The sequence below is a fragment of the Moschus berezovskii genome, chromosome 7, assembly GCF_049115385.1.
Source record: "Moschus berezovskii isolate FMDL1 chromosome 7, NW_MosBer_1.0, whole genome shotgun sequence".
Lineage (NCBI taxonomy): Eukaryota > Metazoa > Chordata > Mammalia > Artiodactyla > Moschidae > Moschus > Moschus berezovskii.
The window spans coordinates 45,107,576-45,131,134 of record NC_142466.1 but is presented as its reverse complement, the minus strand read 5'-3'; the positions used below and the strand labels follow the sequence as shown (position 1 = coordinate 45,131,134).

Here is a 23,559-nt window from a genome sequence, read left to right as displayed (position 1 = left end):
TCGGTGATGCCATCCAGCCATCTCATTCTCTGTCGTCCCCTTCTCCTCCTGCCCCCAATCCCTCCCAGCATCAGACTCTTTTCCAGTGAGTCAACTTGTCGCATTTACCCTTTTAAGTTGCCTTATGCCAATAGTTGGTTGGTCTTAAATAACACATATGAAGGGTCTTTTATAAGTAGTTGATCACTTACAGCTATAACTTATAAAAGACCCTTCACTCAACCAAGAGAATATCAATTATAATAAAAGAACCACAGGCAGTTTTAACCAGCATTTTCATTAAGGCACTAATGTAATTAAGGAGTAATTATAAAAGTTCTCAGATGCAGGCAAGACCTTGTTTTGAGTGATTCATATAACAAAATAATAATTGGCATCTGACATTTTAAGCACTTACTCTTTGCCAGGAATTGTACCAAATGCTTTCCATGTAGCTCTGGAAACTGAGGCTTGAAAAGGATCACTCACCTAAGGCTACGCAGCTTTAAATTAACTACTGAGTTGAACTCCAACTTCAATACTTTCCCCAATGGGCCAGACTGAGATCTCCTACATTTATAGCACTTATACTGAAAGCTACTTTCTAGACACAGATGACCTACATGCTTCTTTCTCTGCCCCTCTGCATATAGTTAGAGCATACGCATATAGCTATTAAAGTTTAAGTGAGATTTAGCTACTTAGGCAAATGTCTACCCGCTTTAAGATCTTAGGGATTCAGTCACTAAATCTTGGAATTTATTGATTTTATTGTTACAAATCTAGGCACAGCCATCTAAGACAGCAAACTGGCTAGGAAAATGCTTCCCAATGTTTTAATTCTACTGAACTCTAAGTAACTATTATTCTCATTCATCCTCCTTTATCCTCAATGAAAACATTTTCACCCTTGGCCACGCCCTCCCATCCCATTTGTTTTCACAGTAAATAAACTCAAGAGAGATGCGTCAGTTTGTCAGACTAGGTTAACAAAAGAGAGAAGTATCAGTTTGTAAGTATCAATTTCATGAGTAAATATAACCCAACTGCCTTACGATGGACAATCTTGCCTTCTTCCACTGAAAGTTTAGGACATAAAAGTAAATGTACAGTAAAACTTAGGAATAAAACTTAGTACAGTATCCTTAGGAATAATCATGCAAGAAATGCAATCACTTTCCAAAGTCTTCTTAGGGTACAGTGATGGAGAAGCTCAGTAGGAAGGGAGATTAATTAGTAGTGCCTGGCAGACACCCAGCTCAGCAAGGTCAGCTTCAATTAAGATCCTGTGCAAGGAGGATCCATATTATGCCAGGAGGACAAAAGGTCCAGCTCTCTAATGAGAACAGTCTTTGAAGGACTTTGTCAAATCAAAAGTTTAGCCTCTGAGCAACAAAGAGTATTGAATAATATAATTTTTCCCCACATAATAGAAGATGATTCTACTGGTAGTGTGGATGGGTCAGAGGGGAGACTCTGAAAATAGGGAGAGATAGTAAGAGGCCAGCACAATAGTCCAGGAGGGAGATGGGCCAGGGAGTGTTGTGAGTTAAACTGTATCCTCTCCCTAGAACCTGCTGCTGCTGCTGCTAAGTCACTTCAGTCGTGTCCAACTCTGTGCAGCCCCATAGACAGCGGCCCACCAGGCTCCCCCGTCCCTGGGATTCTCCAGGCAAGAACACTGGAGTGAGTTGCCATTTCCTTCTCCAATGTGTGAAAGTGAAAAGCGAAAGTGAAGTGGCTCAGTCGTGTCCAACTCGTAGCGACCCCATGGACTGCAGCCCACCAGGCTCCTCCGTCCATGGGATTTTCTAGGCAAGAGTACTGGAGTGGCTTGCCATTGCCTTCTCCGCCCTAGAACCTAGACAAGTACATAAAACATCAGGGGCTGCCATAAGAGATGCTGATGTTTATCTAGAGACCCTAAACTCTCAACTAGAATGGTAGAGGAATCTGACTTTTCCTTTTGCAAAAAAACACATTCTCTCCTACCTCCCAGCAGGGCTGAAGATGTTAGTGCAAGTTCATGTGTCCAGTGAAAGAACCTCAGTGACAGCACAGTGCCTTTCTTGTCCATTGGTTCTGCAGCCTCCTGCCTCTTACAGCCTCCTATTTCTCTCATCCTGTCCTGCATGTATGCCTTCACCACCCCCTATACTAGCCAGGGACCCACTGCCACATCCTACATCAGTTCAGGGCCTCCAGATACATATCAGCACCACTCACAGTTGCCAACATCTTACACACCTGGATAAACATGTAAAAAAATTTAGAGGCCAATTAGCATAACAGAAGAGCAAAATAATTAATTACAGATAAGAGAAGCATAAATATGTTCAAACTTGAGACATACAAGTTTTTAATCCTGTAACAGACATACTCTAATCGCTACAGTATCAAACTTTCCAAGCTCCTGTGGGCTCTGCCCCTAACTAGCTTGGGGAAAATGTGAACATAGCAAGCCTTCCAGGATACACAGCTTCCAAATTTGTGGAATTCAATCAAGAATCAAAAACATTTGGAAAAAAAACTTTTCAGAAAGTTCCCAAAAGCAAAATTTGATTTTGTCATGTGTTGGCAGCTATTTACATATTATTTACATCATATTTACAACAATTTAGACAGCACTCACATTGCAATTAAAGCTATATACCATTTTCATTGTATTAGGTATTATAAGTAATCCAGGGATGATTTAAAGTATATGTCAGTGAATCAGTTCTTTGCATCAGGTGGCCCATATATTGGAGCTTCAGCATCAGTCCTCCCAGTGGATATTCAGGACTGATTTCCTTTAGGATGGACTGGTTGGACCTCCTTGCAGTCCAAGGGACTCTCAAGAGTCTTCTCCAACACCACAGTTCAAAAGCATCAATTCTTTGGCGCTCAGCTTTCTTTACAGTCCAACTCTCACATCCATACATGACTACTGGGAAAACCATAGCTTTGACTAGATGGACCTTTGTCAGCAAAGTAATGTCTCGGTTTTTTAATATGCTGTCTAAGTTTGTCATAGCTTTTCTGCCAAGGAGAAAGTGTCGTTTTATTTCATGGCTGCAGTCACCATCTGCAGTGATTTTGGAACCCAAGAAAATAAAGTCTGTCACTGTTTCCACTGTTTCCCCATCTATTTCCCATGAAGTGATGGGACCGAGTACCATGATCTTAGTTTTTTGAATGTTGAATTTTAAGCCCAGCTTTTTCACTCTCTTCTTTCACTTTCATCAAGAGGCTCTTTAGTTCTTCTCCACTTTCTGCCATAAGGGTGGTGTCATCTGTGTATCGGAGGTTATTGATATTTCTCCCAGAAATCTTGATTCCAGCTTGAGCTTGAGCTTGAACTTCATCCAGCCCAGCATTTCACTTAATGTACTCTGCATTTAAGTTAAACAAGCAGGGAGACAGTATACAGCCTTGATACATTCTTTCCAATTTTGAATCAGTCCATTGTTCCATGTCCGGTTGCTTCTTGACCTGCATACAAATTTCTCATGAGGCAGGTCAGGTGGTCCAGGATTTCCATCTCTAAGAATTTTCCAGTTTGTTGTGATCCACACAGTCAAAGGCTTTGGTGTAGTCAATAAAGCAGAAGTCAATTTTTTTTGAACTCTTGCTTTTTCAATGATCCAACGGATTTTGGCAATTTGATCTTTGGTTCCTCTGCCTTTTCTAAATCCAGCTTGAACATCTGGAAGTTTGCGGTTCACATACTATTGAAGCCTGGCTTGGAGAATTTTGAGCATTACTTTGCTAGCATGTGAGATGACTGCAATTGTGTGATTGTTTGAACATTCTTTGGCATTGCCTTTCTTTGGGATTAGAATGAAAACTGACTTTTTCCAGTCCTGTGGCCACTGCGGAGTTTTCCAAATTTGCTGGCATATTGAGAACAGCACTTTAACAGCATCATCTTTTAGGATTTGAAACAGCTCAGCTGGAATTCCATCACCTCCAAATATCTTTGTTTGTAGTAATGCTTCCTAAGGCCCACGTGACTTCACACTTCAGGATATCTGGCTCTACATGAGTGATCACACCATTGTGGTTATCTGGGTCATGAAGATCTTTTTTGTGTAGTTCTGTGTATTCTTGCCACCTGTTCTTAATATCTTCTGCTTCTGTTAGGTCCATACCATTTCTGTCCTTTATTGTTCCCATCTTTGCATGAAATGTTCCCTTGGTATCTCTAATTTTCTTGAAGAAATCTCTAGTCTTTCCCATTCTATTATTTTCCTCTATTTCTTTGCATTGATCCCTGAGATAAGTTTTCTTATCTCTCCTTGCTATTTACATTGTAGTAGGTATTGTAACGGAGAAGGTGATGGCACCCCACTCCAGTACTCTTGCCTGGAAAATCCCATGGGCAGAGGAACCTAGTAGGCTGCAGTCCATGGGGTCATGAAGATTCAGACACGACTGAGCAACTTCACTTTCACTTTTCACTTTCATGCATTGAAGGAAATGGCAACCCACTCCAGTGTTCTTGCCCGGAGAATCCCAGGGACAGGGGAGCCTGGTGGGCTGCAGTCTATGGGGTCGCACAGAGTCGGACACAACTGAAGCGACTTAGCAGCAGCAGCAGGAGCAAGTATTGTAAGTAATCTAGGGATGATTTAAAGTATATGGGGAGGCTGTGTGTAGGTTATATGCAAATACTGCACCATTTTATATAAGGGGCTTGAGCATCTAACAATTTTGGTATCCATTAGGGGTGGGAGGCGTGGGGGTAGGGTGGGGGAGGGGACAGAAATCAATCCCTCCTGGATACTGAGGAACAATTGTATTCCTTGACTGGTCCTCATCGTAGCCTGGTCTTGACAATCAATTTTTACATTCTACTGGGAACACAGTGAGTTGATAGAGTAAGTAGTCTTTGTACATTGAGCTAATGGACTCTGGTGAGGCACCAAGAGTAGGGCAAGTACTTGGTCATGCTTCTGAAAGTTGTATGGTCTGAGAAAACTTTACTATTCACTCATCCATTGCTCATCATGACCAGATAGAAGCCAAGACAGTCTGTGATTTGAAGAACAGAGTTGAGCTGCTTCTTACTGTGATAAAATCAAAACCTCACCTAGAGATTAACATACTAAATCAGAAAGAGAAAGATAAATACTATATGATATCACTTATATGTGTGGTTTAAAAAATTATACAAATGAACTTATTTACAGAAGAGAAATAGACTTATAAACACAGAAAACAAACTTTCAGTTACCAAAAGGAAAAGGGGAAGGAGGGATAAGTTGGGAATTGGGGATTAATAGATATACATTTCTACATATAAAATAGATGACAAACAGGGACCTACTGTATAGCACAGGGAACTATATTCAGTGTCTTCTAATAATCTGTAATGGAAAAGAATTCAGTAATATGTATTGATATATAACTGAATCACTTTTACTGTATACACTGTAAATCAACTGTATTTCAATAAAAATCAATTTTATCTAAAAAATCTAGACCTCAGACTTTAGCAGTCACATTTAATAAAAAAAAACACTTCCCAAACACACAACTTAGTGAGAGTCTGAATTATTTCTAATGTTTGTTCGCTGGTCACCATTTCTCATACCTACTAATGAAATCTTACTTTTGTCCAATCAGCACAAGAGCCAACTCAGTGAGTGCATTTAGGAGCCCAGAGTTTGAGTTAATATGTTAAGTGATGCCAACATTCAACAGGCATGGAGAAAAGGGGAGAAAAAGGGAAAGTCCACTATCCGAGGTCTACTGCTGAACCTATCTGAAATGGAACACAGCAGAAACAGTCCCTAAGAGCAAGTTTGGGGTCATGATTGGTCTAAATAAAAGCCCCAATCCTAACCACGCAATGTACCCCATTGTACTCCACAACAGATTTACATTCCTTTCTTCCTTGGAAATGAATTCCTTTCTGGAGAAAACAGCGTGGGATGCTTCATTCCAAAGTGGCAGCTTTCTCCCCCGATATAGAGCTTTCTCCCCCCATATACAAGCATTTGAAAAAAGGCAGTCGTGTCATACAAACGCTGGACAGCACAGCCCAAGGAAAGCTGTGTGGACAGAGAAGAGGAAGCAAGGCCGACTTCCCCCCAGAGTGAACCTCTCAACAGCGCACATTCACTCTAGTCCTTCCAACTTGACAAAAACAGCCTCCTCCTGTAAACAGGCCCAATTCCGGTAACCATATTCCTGAATGTGAAGGACAGTGAAACAAACCAGGGAGGAAACGAGACAAAATGAGAAAGGGAATATCCATTAAAAAACACTTCAATGGATAAACGAAAAGGTCCTACTGTGTAACATAGGGAACTATATTCAATAGCCTATAATAAACCATAATGGAAAAGAATATGAAAAACAATATAATTCATACATATACACATATAAATGTATCTGAATTACTTTGCTGAACACCAGAAACTAACACAACTTTGTAAGCCAACTATACTTCGATAAAAAAATACAAAATCACTTAGAGACACCCTGATGCCTGCCTAGGGCCTCATAGAGCAGCCAGTCCTGTGCCTTCCCAGCCATGAAAGTCCTCAATCCTTCAGCGATCTGAACAGTAAGTTCTTTTCTTGCGGAATAAATGCCTGCTTCTGACCTTGTTTACTCCTCTACCTCAGCACATTGCATAATGCCCTGGTCCTACTGTACCAGGAACAGAGTTCAGTGACCTGGGTACTACTCCCCAAGAATCTGCAGGTGGGTCTCTCACTGTTCCTGCTTCTCAATTCAGAACGAATGCTTCCTCCTTCCATAGTGCCACAGAAGAGCCTTTCCTTTGTCACTTGCACCTAAAATATCAAGGAGAACTTTGTACCAATCACTACTCCAAACATACTTTCTGATAGAAAATAAGCTGATTTAGCTGTTAAATTGTGAGGTCTAGGTTTTAATTTCCCACATATGTGAACTTTGACAAAAACTGGGAAAATTTCGAGCAGGTAGGTTATATGGGTCAAGATACCTGTTACACTCCAACACACACACACAAACACAAATGCAAATACAAATACATTATTCCCCACTCTTAATCCATTCCCCAAACACTCAATATGATGATTGTTTTTGCCACAATCATATGGGAAAATGTTTTATTTTGCTTTTTAGACAATCTAAAAATAATATGCCTAAGTTATTACAGAGTATATATAATTCTACCATTTATATTAAAAAATAAATGTATGTGCATATTATATGTTAACAGAATAGCTCTGGGATGATTCTTAAGAAACTGATAAATGAGAAGGCTTCTAGCTTTTCCCTGTGTATCTTTTCATGCTTTTGAGTTCGAGACAATATGCCTGTGTTATTTATTCAAAAATTTTTAATTAAAATGTTATGCACAGAACAAAATCCTCCTTGTGAAATACACTGGTGAAGATAGCTACAGTCCCCGCGGTGGCTGGCTGTCCCCAGAGCATTTTCCACGCAGCCCAGCAGCACCCGGCGTGGAGCAGCCACTCAACCAGCAAGAGCCATCCTCCCACGCCCTGCCCTTCATGTGCTTGGCAAGACGCTCAGAAAAGGGCTCCAAGGAAATCAGCAGGACTGAAAACCAACAAACTCATATTTGAATTTGCCCAGAAAGGCCTTTTCTGCCAGAGGCTGCAGGGAAAAGAGCTGGGGCTAGAATGTGAGGACAGCGACTGACTTAGCACTTTTCTTGCCAACTTGTAGATCCCTAGATTCAAAGCTGCTCAGGAACCATGGGGTGGGGTCAGGGCTCTCAATTCAACATAAACAAACCAAGGATGACAGCACATACCAGGATTTTCTGATTTCCTTAGTGGAAGCCAGAATTTGCCCTCAAACTCCATCCCCACTTGCTCAGCCCATAAACCCTACTCCCTCTTATCTGTCAAGTTTCTTTCCCTGGCGAAGAAACTGCCCAACCACAGTCTGTTGAATCATAGAATCTGTTCAGTCCAGGAAGGTAAACCAACCCACAAGCTCTGCATAATGCAGAATTTTGCTGTTGTTCAGTCACTAAGTCGTGCCCGACTCTTTTGCGACTCCATGGACTGTAGCCTGCCAGGCTCCTCTGTCAATGGGATTTCCCAGGCAAGAATACTGGAGTGGACTGCAGAAGGACATGGAAACTCTGCAAGACTGGCAGTGGGGAGCCCATCCCACGTATCAGGACGTAGTCTGGGCAGCACCACACAGGCCTGATGCCCCACCCCCAACCCTGCCAGGCTCTTCCCCATCTTCTTGCTCAGATAATTAACACCCTACCTCATCTAGCCCCTCATGACCCTCAGGAATTAGATCCCTCTGTCAGGTACTTCCAGCTTGAGGAGCCAAGGCAAGTCCAATCCACGTTTCTGATGGCTCTTTGTCCTTACAGTTCTATCTTCTCACCCAGGAGATACACAAAGAGTACAGGCATATGGAGAAATTTGTAATCCACTCCAGAATCTCACCAACTAAATTATAACCTCTTTGGGGCAGGGGCATAATGGTTTGCTAGGCACACAGTAGGTGCTCAGAAAATGCAAGTGAATGAAAATTCACCTAAACCCCAACATATAGTTAGCTCAATATTCACAATAAGTCACGCATTACAGAATCCACGAAGACAAATCAGTGTGCAAATTGTTCTCACATCCCTGAAGGCACAAGCTTCTGAAAAACATTTCTAAATAGAAACTTGGAGCTACGAAGCAAGTTCTGTGAAATAATGCAGTGACTGCAATAATTTCATGTTTTCCAAAATTTTCTTTCCTTATTGTTTAATCAGTTAGTATGCTGATGATACAAACATTGAGAATCCTTACAAAGTAAATCCCCAGTTTGCATTTTTATTAAAATACTGCATGTTTAACAAGTAAAACAAACCTCAATATTCAAAACCAGATCTAAGATTTCTAAAAGCAAAGCACAGTGTCATTTGGTGGGGGGGAAAGAGGACATAAGGAATAGAAGCCAGAGCACCTACCCTCTGACAAGCAGCTCACAACCTCACTATTGACCAGCCCCCTTCGGGCTCTGAGTTGACTCAGGTTAGCAGGTCAGGCCCTCAGTCTCATTCCCATAAGGTGGTCACTGAGCTTCCACCTCAACATGCCTCACATTTCCCAGCCTGTGTAGGCCTTGAAGTCCTTGGCCACTTGACTTCACCAATCCTCCACCTCAGCTAAACTCAGACATCCCATTTCTGTTTCTGCTCCCCTGTCACTAAATGATGTTGGGTGAAGGGACCCTCGCAGACTTTATAGATTTAAGGTATCAAATATCAGCAGGGAACTTCCTTGGTGGCACAATGGATAAGAAGCCACCTGCTAATGCAGGGGACAGGGGTTTCATCCCTGGTACGGGATGACCCCACATGCCGCAGAGGAACCAAGTCAGTGTGCCACAACTACCGAAGCCTGCATGCTCTAGGGCCCTTGAGCCACAACTAATGAGCCCAAGGGCTGCAACTACTGAAGCCCACATGCCCTAGAGCCAGCAAGTCACAAATACTGAACCTGCGTGCTGCAACTACTGAAGCCCATGTGCCTAGAGCCTGTGCTCCACAACAAGAGAAGCCCTCACAATGAGAAGCCCGTGCACACAACTAGAGTAGACCCCGCTCTCTGCAATTAGAGAAAGCCCACACACAGAAACTAAGACTCAACACAGTAAAAAAAAAACAAAACAAAAAAACTCATAAAAAATCTCAGCAGGTCTTCCATGCAAGGTGATCCAGGTTCCTCACTGCCCAGACGGTCACTTTCTCACTTTTCTAATACTCAGGCTCACCCTTTCTGTCTCTCACTCAGATCATCAGACAGGCAGCCCCTAAACTCCTTCTACCGCAGTGTCCTAACGTCATCAGATAGACTTTCTTCTCGCTGATCCCTAAGAAAAGTGCAGAATTTGACACTAAGTCCACAAGCCCTGACTTAAGATTTATCCTTTGGCCTCTTGGATTACTTCATCTCAGGCTACTCTACAATCCATCCTTTTCCATGCTCTGTTTTCCCATGTCCTGGCTTCTATTTTCTTCCCAATACTCCATCACTAGGAAATCTTGCTCATTCTCATTAATTCATTCAGAAGAGTCACTAAATCTGTAGCTCCATTTCTAGTCTCTCTCTTGAGCTCTAGACTTGTATTTTCAGCTTCTTCAAATGCATATTCCTCCAACACCTCAAATTCAATTCTGCTCAAAAAGACTCACAATCTCGTCTTCCTCCAGGACCCTCCTCTTCTCCCTGTTCATGATGTTAATATCACCATCACCCGCAGACACTCAGCCTAGGAACTGACCTACAGTCCAACCTGCTGCCCCTCTGGGCCAACCACCATGTTTGTACCAAAGCATACTTTCCAGGCTACTCCCAGCCAATTATCAGCCCAGTAGAACTAAGCAGGCCCACTTCTGTAAAGATGTGGGACTCCTCTGGTGGATGACTTTGGCTCAAGGACTCCACCCAGACTGACCAAACTTGTTTAGATCTGTGTTGCAGTCTCTGCTTCTTTTTACCCAATTCTCCTTTCATCCCTCTTCTCTACCAGAGTCAGACCTGCATCACAGTCTAAAAGCTCTCCAGTCTTCCCCTGCTCCCACTTTTGCATATCTAATATCCTTGTAGCGACTGCTTCCTGGTAGACCTGAACTAACGCACATTTAAAATTTCACCTCTAACCTCTCCAATTAAGCTCCCAGTTGGTCTCCTTGCCTGTATCTCAGAAGCACTCGGCCAAACACAGTTTGAATGTATTACTTCCTTTTGTAATAATTGTCAATGTCTCCCCATTATGTACAGGAAAACAAATCCTTTATTACAGCTTTGGGCCCTCCATATCTTGCTTTCTATACATCTCGGCAGCTCAATATTCTATACATAGTTTACTCACCATCCTCAAATAACCATGCATGCCCACACTTCCACCCTTCTGTTCATGCCATAACCTCAGCCCAAGCATTCACCCTATTTGTAGACCTGAGGAGCTATTCAGTATCTGAACCTACAGTCAGGGATCATATCTTTATCACCCTTTACCTCCTGACTCTTGCATTCTCAGTGCCTAAGCAGTATCTTATTTTCTACTGAAGTTTCTCAATAAATGAGGAATGAAAGTAGATGGACAGGGTCATAGATGTAGATTTGGGGACAGTAGCTTATAACCCGAAGGGAACAAAGGGGTCTAGGCTGGGAGATTTAGGGTATGAGCAAATGGCCCTATGTACCTTAACAGTCCTTAAGAGTAAGGCCATATTTAAAACATGATATAATTGATTTCATTTTTATAGCACTGAATATTTTTTCAAAGTTATGTAAAATTCATTATCATTTATAATACTAAGTATATGCTAACTTAGATGAATGTGGTAGTTTAAAAAATATGTTTGCAGAAGATTTTTAGGGCAGTGAAAAACGCTTTATGCTACTATAATGGTGGCGACGTCAGTATACATTTGCTCAATTTCACAGTATGTACAACACCAAGAGGGAACCCTAACACGAGCTACAGACTCTGGGTGATGATGATGTGTCTCTGTAGGTTCACTGGTTATAACAAATGTACCATTCTGGTGGAGGATGTTGACAATGAAGGAGTCTCTGCATATGTGGAGGCAAGGGCTATACAGGACCTCTCTGTACTTTTTGCTCAATGTTGCTGTGAATCTAAAACTGCTCTGAAAAGGAATGTCTATTTTAAAAAAACTATGTCTGTAATCTTGTTTACCCTCCTGCCTTAAAAAGGTGGAAACTAATTCCCCTTCCCTTGAATTTGGACCAATCTTAATGACTCACTCTAATGAACAGAATTATGATATAAACGATACTATAGGACTTTCAAGACGAGGTTATAAAAAGGATAGTTTCTACCTGGCTTTCCTTCTCTCTTGAATCACTGGCTCTGTAGGAATTCAGTTGCCATGCTGTGAAGACACTCACTCAAGCAGAATGTGGACTGACCTGTGTAAGAAGGCACCAGAGCCTCCCACTGACAGCCATGTGAATGAGCCATCTTGGAACTGGCTCCTCTAGCTCTGGTTGAGCATCCACCAGTGTTGGACCACAACCTCAAGAGTGACTCAGAGCCAGAACCCCCTGGTTTAGTTGCTTCTGGATTCCCGACCTTAGAATCTATGAGGATAATAAATGTTAGTTGTTGTTTTAAGCCAGTGTTTTGTAGTAATTTCTTACAAAGCAAGAGATAAGGAATAGAGCAACTTTTCCAAAGAAGAGACAATACTTTAAAATATTGTTAAAGAATTTCATTTATATAAAATCTTTAATGATGCTGGATGAATTCCATGATCCTTTACCAAGATGAAGGGGAAAAAGTTGTTTTATATTTTGAGTTCTTTGTCTCAATCACATGACCTATTTGGTGCCTCATCACCTTATGTCAGCATGTTTGTATCTCTGTATGTCAAAAAATAAGAAAGTCCTGTGAAAGGATTCCAATCCAAAATGGAATCTAAGGATATGAAAATAGAGAATCTCATACCTGCTCCCTTGGAAGAATGGGACTTGAGGACTGAGAAACTGATTTCCTGTAAATACCTGATTTCTAGAGCTGGGACTTATCTCCAGACCAATGAATATCCACCAAAACTCTCTCCATAATCAAGTCAACAAACTTACTGCCTGGGTTCTGGCTGGCTGGCCCTCTCTTTGTGCTTCCTGCCCACAAACACAACCTGCCCTAGACCTTCAACTAACTCTGCAGCTTCTACAGAATGTGTCTCCCAAATTGTAATTCCTCTGCTACTCCCAAATAAACTCAAATTTCTGGTAATTTGAGCTTGCTTACCTCTTTATTTAGGTTCTTTATTCAGTTTACCTCTTTATTTAGGTCGATAGTCCAAAACATGTTAATGCTTAAAATGATACTTTACAAAGAGTGAGATTTCTCACTTGGTGTTCTAATTTCAAAAGGAAGGGAAAAAAACTGATTATAATTTATTTTAGAATTCATTTTTTAAATATTTTCACTTTTCCTCTTCTACTGGGATATACCACCACATACATATTTGTCTGACATTATCTGATATAATAAAAAGTATCACTAGTCTTTGTGTTGGTATTTCCTGAGTGACAGGAGGATCTTGTGTTATTCATAACAAGCCCTTCTGAGCACACTTGAGTAATAATAGATGAGGTTCAGTTCAGTTCAGTCTCTCAGTCGTGTCCAACTCTTTGCGACCCCATGGACTGCAGCACGCCAGGCTTCCCAGTCTATCACCAACTCCCAGAGCTTGCTCAAACTCATGTCCATCAAATCGGTGATGCCATCCAACCATCTCATCTTCTGTCGTCGCCTTCTCCTCCTGCCCCCAATCCCTCCCAGCATCAGAGTCTTTTCCAGTGAGTCAACTCTTCGCATGAGGTGGCCAAAGTATTGGAGTTTCAGCTTTAGCATCAGTCCTTCCAATGAACAACCAGGACTGATCTCCTTTAGGATGGACTGGTTGAATCTCCTCGCAGTCCAAGGGACTCTCAAGAATCTTCTCCAACACCACAGTTCAAAAGCATCAATTCTTCAGTGCTCAGCTTTCTTTAGAGTCCAACTCTCACATCAATACATGACTACTGGAAAAAGCAAAGCTTTGACTAGATGGACCTTGGTTGGCAAAGAAATATCTCTGCTTTTTAATACGCTATCAAGGTTGGTCATAGCTTTTCTTCCAAGGAGCAAGCATCTTTTAATTTCATGGCTGCAGTCACCATCTGCAGTGATTTTGGAGCCCAAAAAGTAAAGTCTCTCACTGTTTCCATTGTTTCCCCATCTATTTGCCATGAAGTGATGGGACTGGACAGAGAAGGCAATGGCAAGCCACTCCAGTACGCTTGCCTAGAAAATTCCATGGATGGAGGAGCCTGGTAGGCTGCAGTCCGTGGGGTCCCTAAGGGTCAGACACGACTGAGCAACTTCACTTTCACTTTTCACTTTCACACATTGGAGAAGGAAATGGCAACCCACTCCAGTGTTCTTGCCTGGAGAATCCCGGGGACGGGGGAGCCTGGTGGGCTTCCGTCTATGGGGTCACACAGAGTCGGACACGACTGAAGTGACTTAGCAGCAGCAGCAGATGGGACTGGATGCCATGATCTTAGTTTTCTGAATGTTGAGTTTTAAGCCAATTTTTCCCTCTCCTCTTTTACTTTCATGAAGAGGCTCTTTAGTTCTTCACTTTCCGCTATAAGGGTGGTGTCATAGATGAGGGTGGGGTCCCTAAATAGCCTCAGGACAGGGCTGGTCAGCAGAAAGACCAAGTGATCAGAAAGGTGGAACTCTCAGGGCCACCCATTGACCTCTAGAAGTAGGAAGGGCAGAAGGGCTGAAGAGTAAGCTCTATAAAAACAACAGATTTGATGAGCTTCTAGAAAGGCTACCACATTCCTGTCCTGGGAAAGGTATGCACCCCAGTCCCATGGGATCAAAAGCTCCTGTGCTTGGGACCCTTTCAGACCCCACCCTATGTTGTTGTTATTGTTTAGTCTCTAAGTCATGTCCAACCCCAGGGACTGCAGCATGCCAGGCTTCCCTGTCCTTCACTATCTCCTGGAGTTTGCTCAAATTCATGTTCATTGAATTGGTGCTGCTATTTAACCATCTCATCCTCTGCCACCCCCTTCTCCTTTTGCCTATCCTATGTATCTCTTCATTTAGGTATTCACCTGTATCCCTTATAACATTCTTTTAATAAACTGGTAAACATAAGGAAACATTTCTGTGTATTTCATGAGCCACTATAGCAAATTAACTGAACCAGAGGAAGGGATCCAATTTATAGTTCATCAGTCAGTGCTGCAGTGGTAAAGAATCTGCCTGTCAATGCAGAAGATGCAAGAGACCCATTCGATCCCTGGGTCAGGAAGATCCCCTGGAGGAGGAAATGGCAACCTGCTCCAATATTCTTGCCTGGAATATTCCATGAACAGAGGAGCCTGATGAGCTACAGTTGATGGGGTTGCAAAGAGGTGGACATAACTGAGGGACTGAGCACAACAGGTCAGAAGCACAGGTGACAATCCTGACTTGTGATTGACATCTGAAGTGGGGGCAGTCATGGGGGGTTAATATGTGAAGTCTGATGCTATATGCAGGTAGATAGTGTCAGAAGTGATTTAAATTGTAGGATGTCCCCTGAGAACTGAAATACTGCTTTGTGGTGTTGAAAAAACCCCAGAATCCCCCAAATCATCAGTGTAATTATTCTATTTAGATGCCATCAAAAATGAGACTATAATAATACTCAAAATAATTCTGTAATCATGCCTAGCACATTGACTTTTACTATCTTATTTTTCTCACTGAAGGTGCTGCCTTTTTGAGTTTTCTCCTTCTTATAATAACATATTTACACACAAAAAAAATCATACATAGTCAATGTAAAGATATTGTCTTTGTTTCTACAGATATAGGAGATATCTATAGAAGATATATTTCAACTTTTTACACTGCTTTCAGAAATCCCAGTTTTTCTATTCAATTTTACATCATTTCTGTACATTTACAGTATTGTATTCATAGTTCTTATGACATCTTGGACATTTTAACTTTTGAACTCAAGTCACATTAAGACATAAGCCCACTGAAGATAGTGATTATGTTTATTCCTACATTTATCCTCGCAATGCCTTGCCAATAGTAAATAGTCATGCTGCTGCTGCTGCTAAGTCACTTCAGTCGTGTCCCCATAGACGGAAGCCCACCAGGCTCCCCCGTCCCTGGGATTCTCCAGGCAGGAACACTGGAGTGGGTTGCCATTTCCTTCTCCAATGTGTGAAAGTGAAAAGTGAAAGTGAAGTCACTCAGTCGTGTCCGACCCTTAGGGGCCCCACGGACTGCAGCCTACCAGGCTCCTCCATCCATGGGATTTTCCAGGCAAGAGTACTGGAGTGGGGTGCCATTGTCTTCTCCAAGTAAATAGTCATAAACACTTATAATTTAGGCAATAGGTTGACTGTACAAGCTTTCAGTCAGGTCAGCAGGGGTCTGCCCCATAAGAATTAATGACAAAAATACAAGGACAACAGACTACTATGAGAGTCAAAACATACAAACAGACAATAGCCAGACCATATATAACTATAAAATTTTCACCTACCACTTGCAGCAACCTGCTCAGGAAACCAACCCCCTAATCCACAATAAACCACCCATGAGCCAGCTTGCTACAGACCAGACTTGCAGAAAGCTGTCTTTTGCTATCTCCAGCACCAATGGCAGAAAATAAACAATAACTTCTCTAGCAATTGGCCCAAAAGAGCCATGACTTGATTAATAACTGACAACTTCACTAATCTTGGTCCCTGCTTCCAATCTAGAACCAACCAGACAAAGCTGAACAAACAGTCTTAAGCAATCACAAGGAAAACCCTGCTTTAGTTGGAAGACTTGCTTTTGTTGGCCTACCTACATCTTGCTCAGGCCAACAGGGTGCCCCTGAAGGCCTTCCTACTCCTCTGTAAAACAAAAGGCTGACTCCTATAGCAAGTTCAGAATAAACAGCCTTTGCTTTTCACATTTGTCTGGCCTTTGTTTATTTCCACAGTTGTATAAGAAGAATCCATCAGAATTATCCTAAAGATGAAATAATTATTCAGGACGCCCGGCTCCGGCGGCGCAGAGGCGGGAGACGCCCGGCTCCGGCGGCGCAGAGGCGGGAGACGCCCGGCTCCGGCGGCGCAGAGGCGGGAGACGCCCGGCTCCGGCGGCGCAGAGGCGGGAGACGCCCGGCTCCGGCGGCGCAGAGGCGGGAGACGCCCGGCTCCGGCGCAACCGACCACGTGCAGAATCGTGGCTGAGATGAGCTACCCCGCGCCCAGGGTTAGGGCGGTGGCCGAGAGGAGCTGTACCACGTTCAGGAGGCGGTGGCTGCTTGGGCACCGGAGGGCCGAGAGGAGCTGATCTACATTCAAAGCAGGAGGCGCGGCCTTGAGGAGATACCCCTCCTCCAAGGTAAGGTACAGCAGCTGCGCCTTGCTGGAGCAGCTGGGAAGAGATACTCCACGACCAAGTGGAATATAAGAATCCAGTGTTCTGGGGAGTAAGGAACAAGATGGCGGAGGGATAAGATGGCAAGACCACTTTCTCCCCTACAAATTCATCAAAAGAACATTTGAACGCGGAGTAAAATCCACAAAACAACTTCTGAGTACTGGCAGAGGACATCAGGCTCCCAGAAAAGCAGCCCATTGTCTTCTAAAGGAGAGAGAAGAAATCCAGCTCCACCCATCAGAACACCGACACATGCTTCCCTAACCAGGGAACCCGGACAAGTCACCCGTCCAACCCCACACACAGCGAAGAAACTACGTAATAAAGAGAACTCCACAAACTGCAACAAGAGGGAAAGGCCACCCCAAGCAAAGCAATATAAGCAAGATGAAGAGGCAGAGAAATACCCAGCAAGTAAAGGAACAAGATAATTGCCCACCAACACAAACGAAAGAAGAAGATATAGGGAATTTACCTGATAAAGAATTTCAAATTTTGATGGTGAAAATGATTCAAAATCTTGAAAGCAAAATGGAGTTACAGATAAATAACCTGGAGAAAAGGATTGAGAAGATGGAAGAAAGATTTAATAAGGACTTAGAAGAAATAAAAAAGAGTCAATATACAATGAATAATGCAATAGATGAGATCAGAAACACTCTGGAGGGAACAAACAGTAGAATAACAGAGGCAGAAGACAGGATAAGCGAGCTAGAAGATAGAATTGTAGAAATAAATGAAACAGAGAGGAAAAAAGAAAAACGAATTAAAAGAAATGAGGACAATATTAGAGACCTCTGGGACAATGTTAAACGCTCCAACATTCAAATCATAGGAGTCCCAGAAGAAGAAGACAAAAAGAAAGACCATGAGAGAATACTTGAGGAGATAATAGTTGAAAACTTCCCTAAAATGGGGAAAGAAATAATCACCCAAGTCCAAGAAACCCAGAGAGTCCCCAACAGGAGAAACCCAAGGCGAAATACTCCAAGACACATATTAATCAAATTAACAAAGATCAAACACAAAGAACAAATCTTAAAAGCAGCAAGGGAAAAGCAGCAAATAACACATAAGGGGATTCCCATAAGGATAACAGCTGATCTTTCAACAGAAACTCTTCAGGCCAGAAGGGAGTGGCAAGACATACTTAAAGTGATGAAAGAAAATACCCTACAGCCCAGATTACTATACCCAGCAAGGATCTCATTCAAATATGAAGGAGAAACCAAAAGCTTTAAGGACAAGCAAAAACTGAGGGAATTCAGCATCACCAAACCAGCTCTCCAACAAATGCTAAAGGATCTTCTATAGACAAGATACACAGAAAGAGTGTATAAACTTGAACCCAAAGCAATAAAGAAAATGGCTACGGGATCGTACTTATCAATAATTACCTTAAACGTAAATGGGTTGAAATTTTCAAAAAGGCTAGGAAACAATTCTCATAGCCAATAATAGTTCAGTGTTGAGTTCATGAATAGTTTTTAAAGTTTGGGACAAACTGTAGTATTTGCTATTTGAAGTACTATTTGTAATTGGCATATTACGATGTAATATTGGTCTTCATTTCCATCTTAAAACGCCTAAAAATGACTAACAAGTTTTTAGATTTGTGAATTTTAGTTGAAATGTATTTTACGATGTTACTGAACCTGCAGAAATATTGAAATATTTCAGAGAACTTATTCACTGCACATTTAATTTATTTTATTTATAAAAGTTATGAACTGTAGAAAGTTTTACTTGTTGGGTCAAATGCTTGTTGCTTCAAATGCTTGTTGCATTTGAAGTGCTAGTTACAAGAAAATCAAATACCTTCAATGTATAAATGCTATTAAGGTTTTAAAGGACTCTGGAGTATAAGTAAGTTGGTTTGAAGAAATTTAGTCTATTCAACTTGAAAGAAATAAATAAATAAAATTGGAAAAAAAAAAAAAGAAATAATTATTCATATATGCTGGGATCTCAAGAAGCCAGAAATGGCCAAAGGAGAGATCTGTCACAGACTGCAGGCTGCACCTGACAACAGACTTAATCCAGCTGAAAGATAACTGACGTCCACAGCCAGGAGAATAGATGTCCTGTCGGTGTCCTTGGGGTCAGTTCAGAAGAGTGGGTCACCTGGGTGACAGAATTGCCACCTGCAGCTGCATTGCACAACACTGCGCCCTTTGCTCACTGCCCTCCATTAGCCATTTGTTAAAATCACTCTAAACAATATTGCTTGGAACATTAGGTTGTCACAAGTCCATCAAAAGTCTCATTCTGACTGCCCAGCTGCCCAGTTCAGGTCGCATAACTTGAACATTTAAGGGTTTAGTGCCTCCTCTCTCTTCCTAATAAGCATGCTCATAATAAACACTGTGCAATTTTCTGTAAACTTGAAACCTTGTTGCTTCTGTGAAGTTACAGGCTACTTCAGTCTGGTTCACTTGAGATGACTTCACTGAAAATACTACACACAGAAACATATCATAGCTGAAAGTGAGTGGTGTGATTCATAAAGTATTTAAGTTTTATATGAATTACAAAATAAATACATAGTTACTGTAGAAAATCTAGAAAAAACAGAGGAATAAAAAGAAATCTAAAACCATTCATAATGGCACCATCCGGAGAAATGTTTCCATTAACATAAATCCTGTTTTTTTTCCTTTGTGTATGCCAGTGGAGGGTGGGGGTTCACTTGAATGGGATGAACAAGTAGCTCTGTTTGTTTCTCTAAAGTATGGCTTACCGTGAAGCCGACTGAGATCAAGGCATTCTTTCAAGACACTTCCTTACATGTCCAAGGGGAGGGGGAGCCTCCTGTGTGACAGCCAAACCATCCATGCTTTCCTGACTCTGTCAGCCCACTCTGTCCTGTATAATCTGTTCCCTCTGGCTACAGGAGTCTCCCCTGGCCTCGTCCAACAGAGCATTACTACTCATCCTTCAACACCCAGCTCTGACCCTGCACCTCTGTTACCCCTTCCCTCGCCCTGGCAGTGGGCCTGAGTGTTCTCAGACCTGGGGTCTCAGCCTACTGCGGCATTTCCACTAGGGCAGCTGGTGGAGTGATTCCAGTGTGCTGGGCTTGTGTACACCTGTAAACTGGATACCGAGGAAGTGTCAGGACAAGGATTTTCTACTTTAGGGGACAATGAAGAGGACTGGAGTGTGAACAGGGCCTGTACTGTACAGGTTGAATTCTGCCTCCACTGCTTACCAGTGGTGACCTTGGGCATGATTTTTACCCTCTGGATGCCATGGTTTTTGTATTTATTTTGGGCCACGCCACACACATGTGGGATCCGAGTTCCCTGACCAGGGATCCCTGCATTGGAAGCGCAGAGTCTTAACTACTGGACCACTAGGGAAGAACTGGTTTGTTTATTTTAAGTCAGAGTTGATAATGATAGTTACCTCATAGGGTTGTAATAAGGATTACATTAATATATGAAAAACATTTTAAAAAGAGCCCAGTACATGCTAAGTACTACATAATGGTTTGAGATGATAAAGTTATGAATAAGAACCCAAGTATCTCCATACTGCTTACAGCTCTCACAATCTTCTTTTACTTAGCAATGAGGGATTTAAGACATATACTAGCTCTTAGTTTTCTCTCTACTCAGTGAACAAATATTTGGTCTGGAATTCCTCTGATTACGGTAGAACACAGGCACTCAGCTTTCGTGGGAAACCAAGTTTGGATCACACTGCTCCACTAGTAAATGAAAACGCTTCTACTAGAGGTTACCTGCACCAATTTGCTCTCTCCACGTGGAACACATTCAATAACCATTGCAGAGTAAAACACTCATGCCTCTCTGATGCATTCTGCACCCCCATCCTCCCTATCCCCACTCCCAGCTCACTTCCAAGAAGCAAGCTTTGTTGGAGAGCTAATCCACTTAAGGGCAAGGGAGACTCCTGCCAGTGCAATATTTTCTGAGTCATCTCGGTCTAACCAGATGGAAGCAGCCCCAAACTTCACAGAAGCTGGGTTTAAAGTTTACACATAAATTATAAATTACTTATCAGAAGTCTGCTTCCAAAGGAAGGGGGAGAAATCGACTCTCCCAAGGTTAAAATTATTCAGCTGGAAACAAGCAGCGACACTACAAGAGGCTAGATAACTTGGACATGGTTCCTAAACTCTCATGCTCTTAAAGAACATTTTTGAGTATATAGTAAAAGGGCTGATCTAAACATTTTGTGACTTTGAAAGACTCAGGAAGAAATTTACTTGTTCAGATATTCACTGATGGCTTGCTTCAAAAACATATAACTATGCTAAACATCCAATGAATCAGGATTCTGATTTCCTGAAGTTGAAATAGATAAGGCTTCCAGCCATCCCCAGGTCTCAATCAATTCAAGCAGACAAAAAGTTCATATTTTCTTCTATGAACAAGGTCCCTTCCATCAGGGGAAATGGTTCAGATTTGAAACCAATGAAGGGAGCAGCCCTTAGCACAGCCTGAATTATAGCATCAGTCAGCTGGGGGCTGGACCTGCTTCATACCTCAAGTTGTATACTTGAAAACAAAATAAAGCCTACCTTCCACATATCTTTTCTGTCCCCAGACCTAAAGCAAACCAATTGTCCTCTCTTCCTTTGACTCAGAAGACACAGCAACTTTATGATTCAAAACCACGAGAATACTATCCTGTTTTATTAAAAAAAAAAAAAAAAGTTCAGCTCTGCCTCTCCACTTGAATTTTGTGCATGTTGTGTGAATTCTTGCTCAGTTATGGACATCGAATAATCTTGAGACCATTAAGATATTTTTAAATATAAAATAAAATTCTAAGAGAGAATGGGTAAATTAAGATTTCTTAAAAATCATTCAGACTTTAAAAGTACTGGTGCCCTTCAGTGGGTATAAATAATAAAATTTGGATCTGAGATGGAACAATTGGAAGTTACTGTGATATAAATAACCTCGGGGTAGGAGGCCAGATGTCTGGAGCTCCCATTTTTGTCACTCCCCTATTTGCAAGACTGTAGGCAGTCTTCCTTTTTCCCTTCTGAGTATCCCGATCTGCAGAGAAGTGAGGACATCTCCCAAGCCAAAGGATGGGAGAATCATACCTGGACAGGTGCCTGGTGAGTTGGGAATCCTCTGCACTTGCTTGTGCACTGCCTTCCCCTCCACACTCTACCCCCCGCCCCGGGAAGTTTGCTGGCTCCTGGCGGAACGCTGAGAAAGAAAACTATTCCAGGGAGCCATCGCACTCTCTCCCGACCCGTGCGGTACCCAGCGCTGTTTTATCTTAATAAACATTCTCCCTCCTGAGCAATCCTGACCGACAGATGGACTTTCAGAGACCACAGAAGACAAACAGGCCAGAGCAAATGGAGTCTCTCGGTTACTTACAGACAGGGTCATCCATTTTCAAGGGTCTTTTCAGGCGGATGCTGGCAGGGATGGTCTTCTCGATCAGTTCATCAACGCTCTAAAATTAAAATGCAAGCTCGTGAACACTGAAGGCAGAGGCAAGTGCTTCTGTGTTAAAAGTAACCTCTGTATTTTGCATATACAAAGGCTTGTGGGGACTTCACTTAAATGTCTAATTTTTAAAAAGTTTCTGTTAAAAAGAACAACTTTAACAAAACAAAAATCAGTCGGAGGGGGGAAATAATTAGGGTAGTAATTCGGCCACTCTGGCTTGGATTTCGGTGGGCAATAGGAGATAATTGGATAAATAGCGAGGTCGTTCTCTTGCAAAGTTAGAGCTCATTAGCAGGGCGGAACTAGGTTGTAAAATACTCGATTTTGAGGCGCGAAGAGATGGTGGAGGAGAAAGTAAGCTGGTGGGAGAAGTCTGGGGCACGCGGACAGAGCACGCGCGCTGGCTTCCACACCAGAGCCCCGGACCAGGGTGCAGGTCCCAAGCGAAGCGAAGCGAAGCGGGGCTCCCGGTGGGGGCCGGGAGGCCGTGCGGCAGAAGGCGGGGCGGGGGTGAGGCCCGGGAGAGCCGGGCTGGGGTCCTTACCGCCAGCCCCAGGGCCTGTAGCATCTCCTTCTGGTCTTTGTCCCCGGGACCGATATGTCTCCGAGCGAAGTCGTCGTGTCTGGGGAGGAGGCGCTCGAGGAGGCGCGAGGCCCCGGCCTCGCCGCTATCCCCGCCGCCGCTACTTCTGTCACGGCCCCGGGGCGCCCACCGGGGGCCCGCTCCTCCAGCCAGGCGGCGGCCGCCCCCGACTCCGCAACCCAGACGCAGCCCCCAGGCCCTGGCGCACGTCTGCATGGTGGTCGGCACCGTCCCCTGCCTGGGCCCGCGTGGCTCAGCCGGGCTTTCTGCTCCTTTTCTGGTCGGAGTCCCCTGGGTGGCGGCTGCCCCCCGGTGGCTGGAGCCCCTTCCCGAAGGACGACCGAAGGGATAGATGGATGTTCAGAGGCAATGAATGGGTGCCGCGCCGCTCCCGGACTCGAGCGCAAACTTGTTACTCCTCTCGAAGCACCTGCTTCGCACACTTTAAGCGTCGTTCTGGGGGTGGGCGGTGGGATAGGCCCCGTGAACGTACGGCCAATGGGAGTGAGCGGAAGGGCGGGGCGGGGTCTGCCCTGCCCCGCCCCCTTTCCCTACCCCCTCCTCAGGCCCTCGGCAGGCTGCTGCCGCTCTTCTCGCAGAGCCTTC

At 43.2% G+C, this 23,559-nt stretch overlaps 1 protein-coding gene across 2 annotated transcripts in view; it reads right to left on the bottom strand.

Annotated features, from left to right (window-relative positions):
- GLDC (glycine decarboxylase) overlaps window positions 1-23,316 on the bottom strand; it is a 94,397-nt gene extending 71,081 nt beyond the window's left edge. For both annotated transcript variants that reach the window (XM_088837688.1, XM_055428244.2), the window contains exons 1-2: window positions 22,915-23,316; window positions 22,296-22,374 (exon numbers count right to left, since the gene is read on the bottom strand). In XM_088837688.1, the coding sequence (XP_088693814.1) occupies window positions 22,296-22,374; window positions 22,915-23,169 (334 nt within the window). In that variant the 5' untranslated portion in view covers window positions 23,170-23,316. The remainder of the gene's footprint in view (window positions 1-22,295; window positions 22,375-22,914) is intronic.
- Window positions 23,317-23,559: the final 243 nt, after the last annotated feature.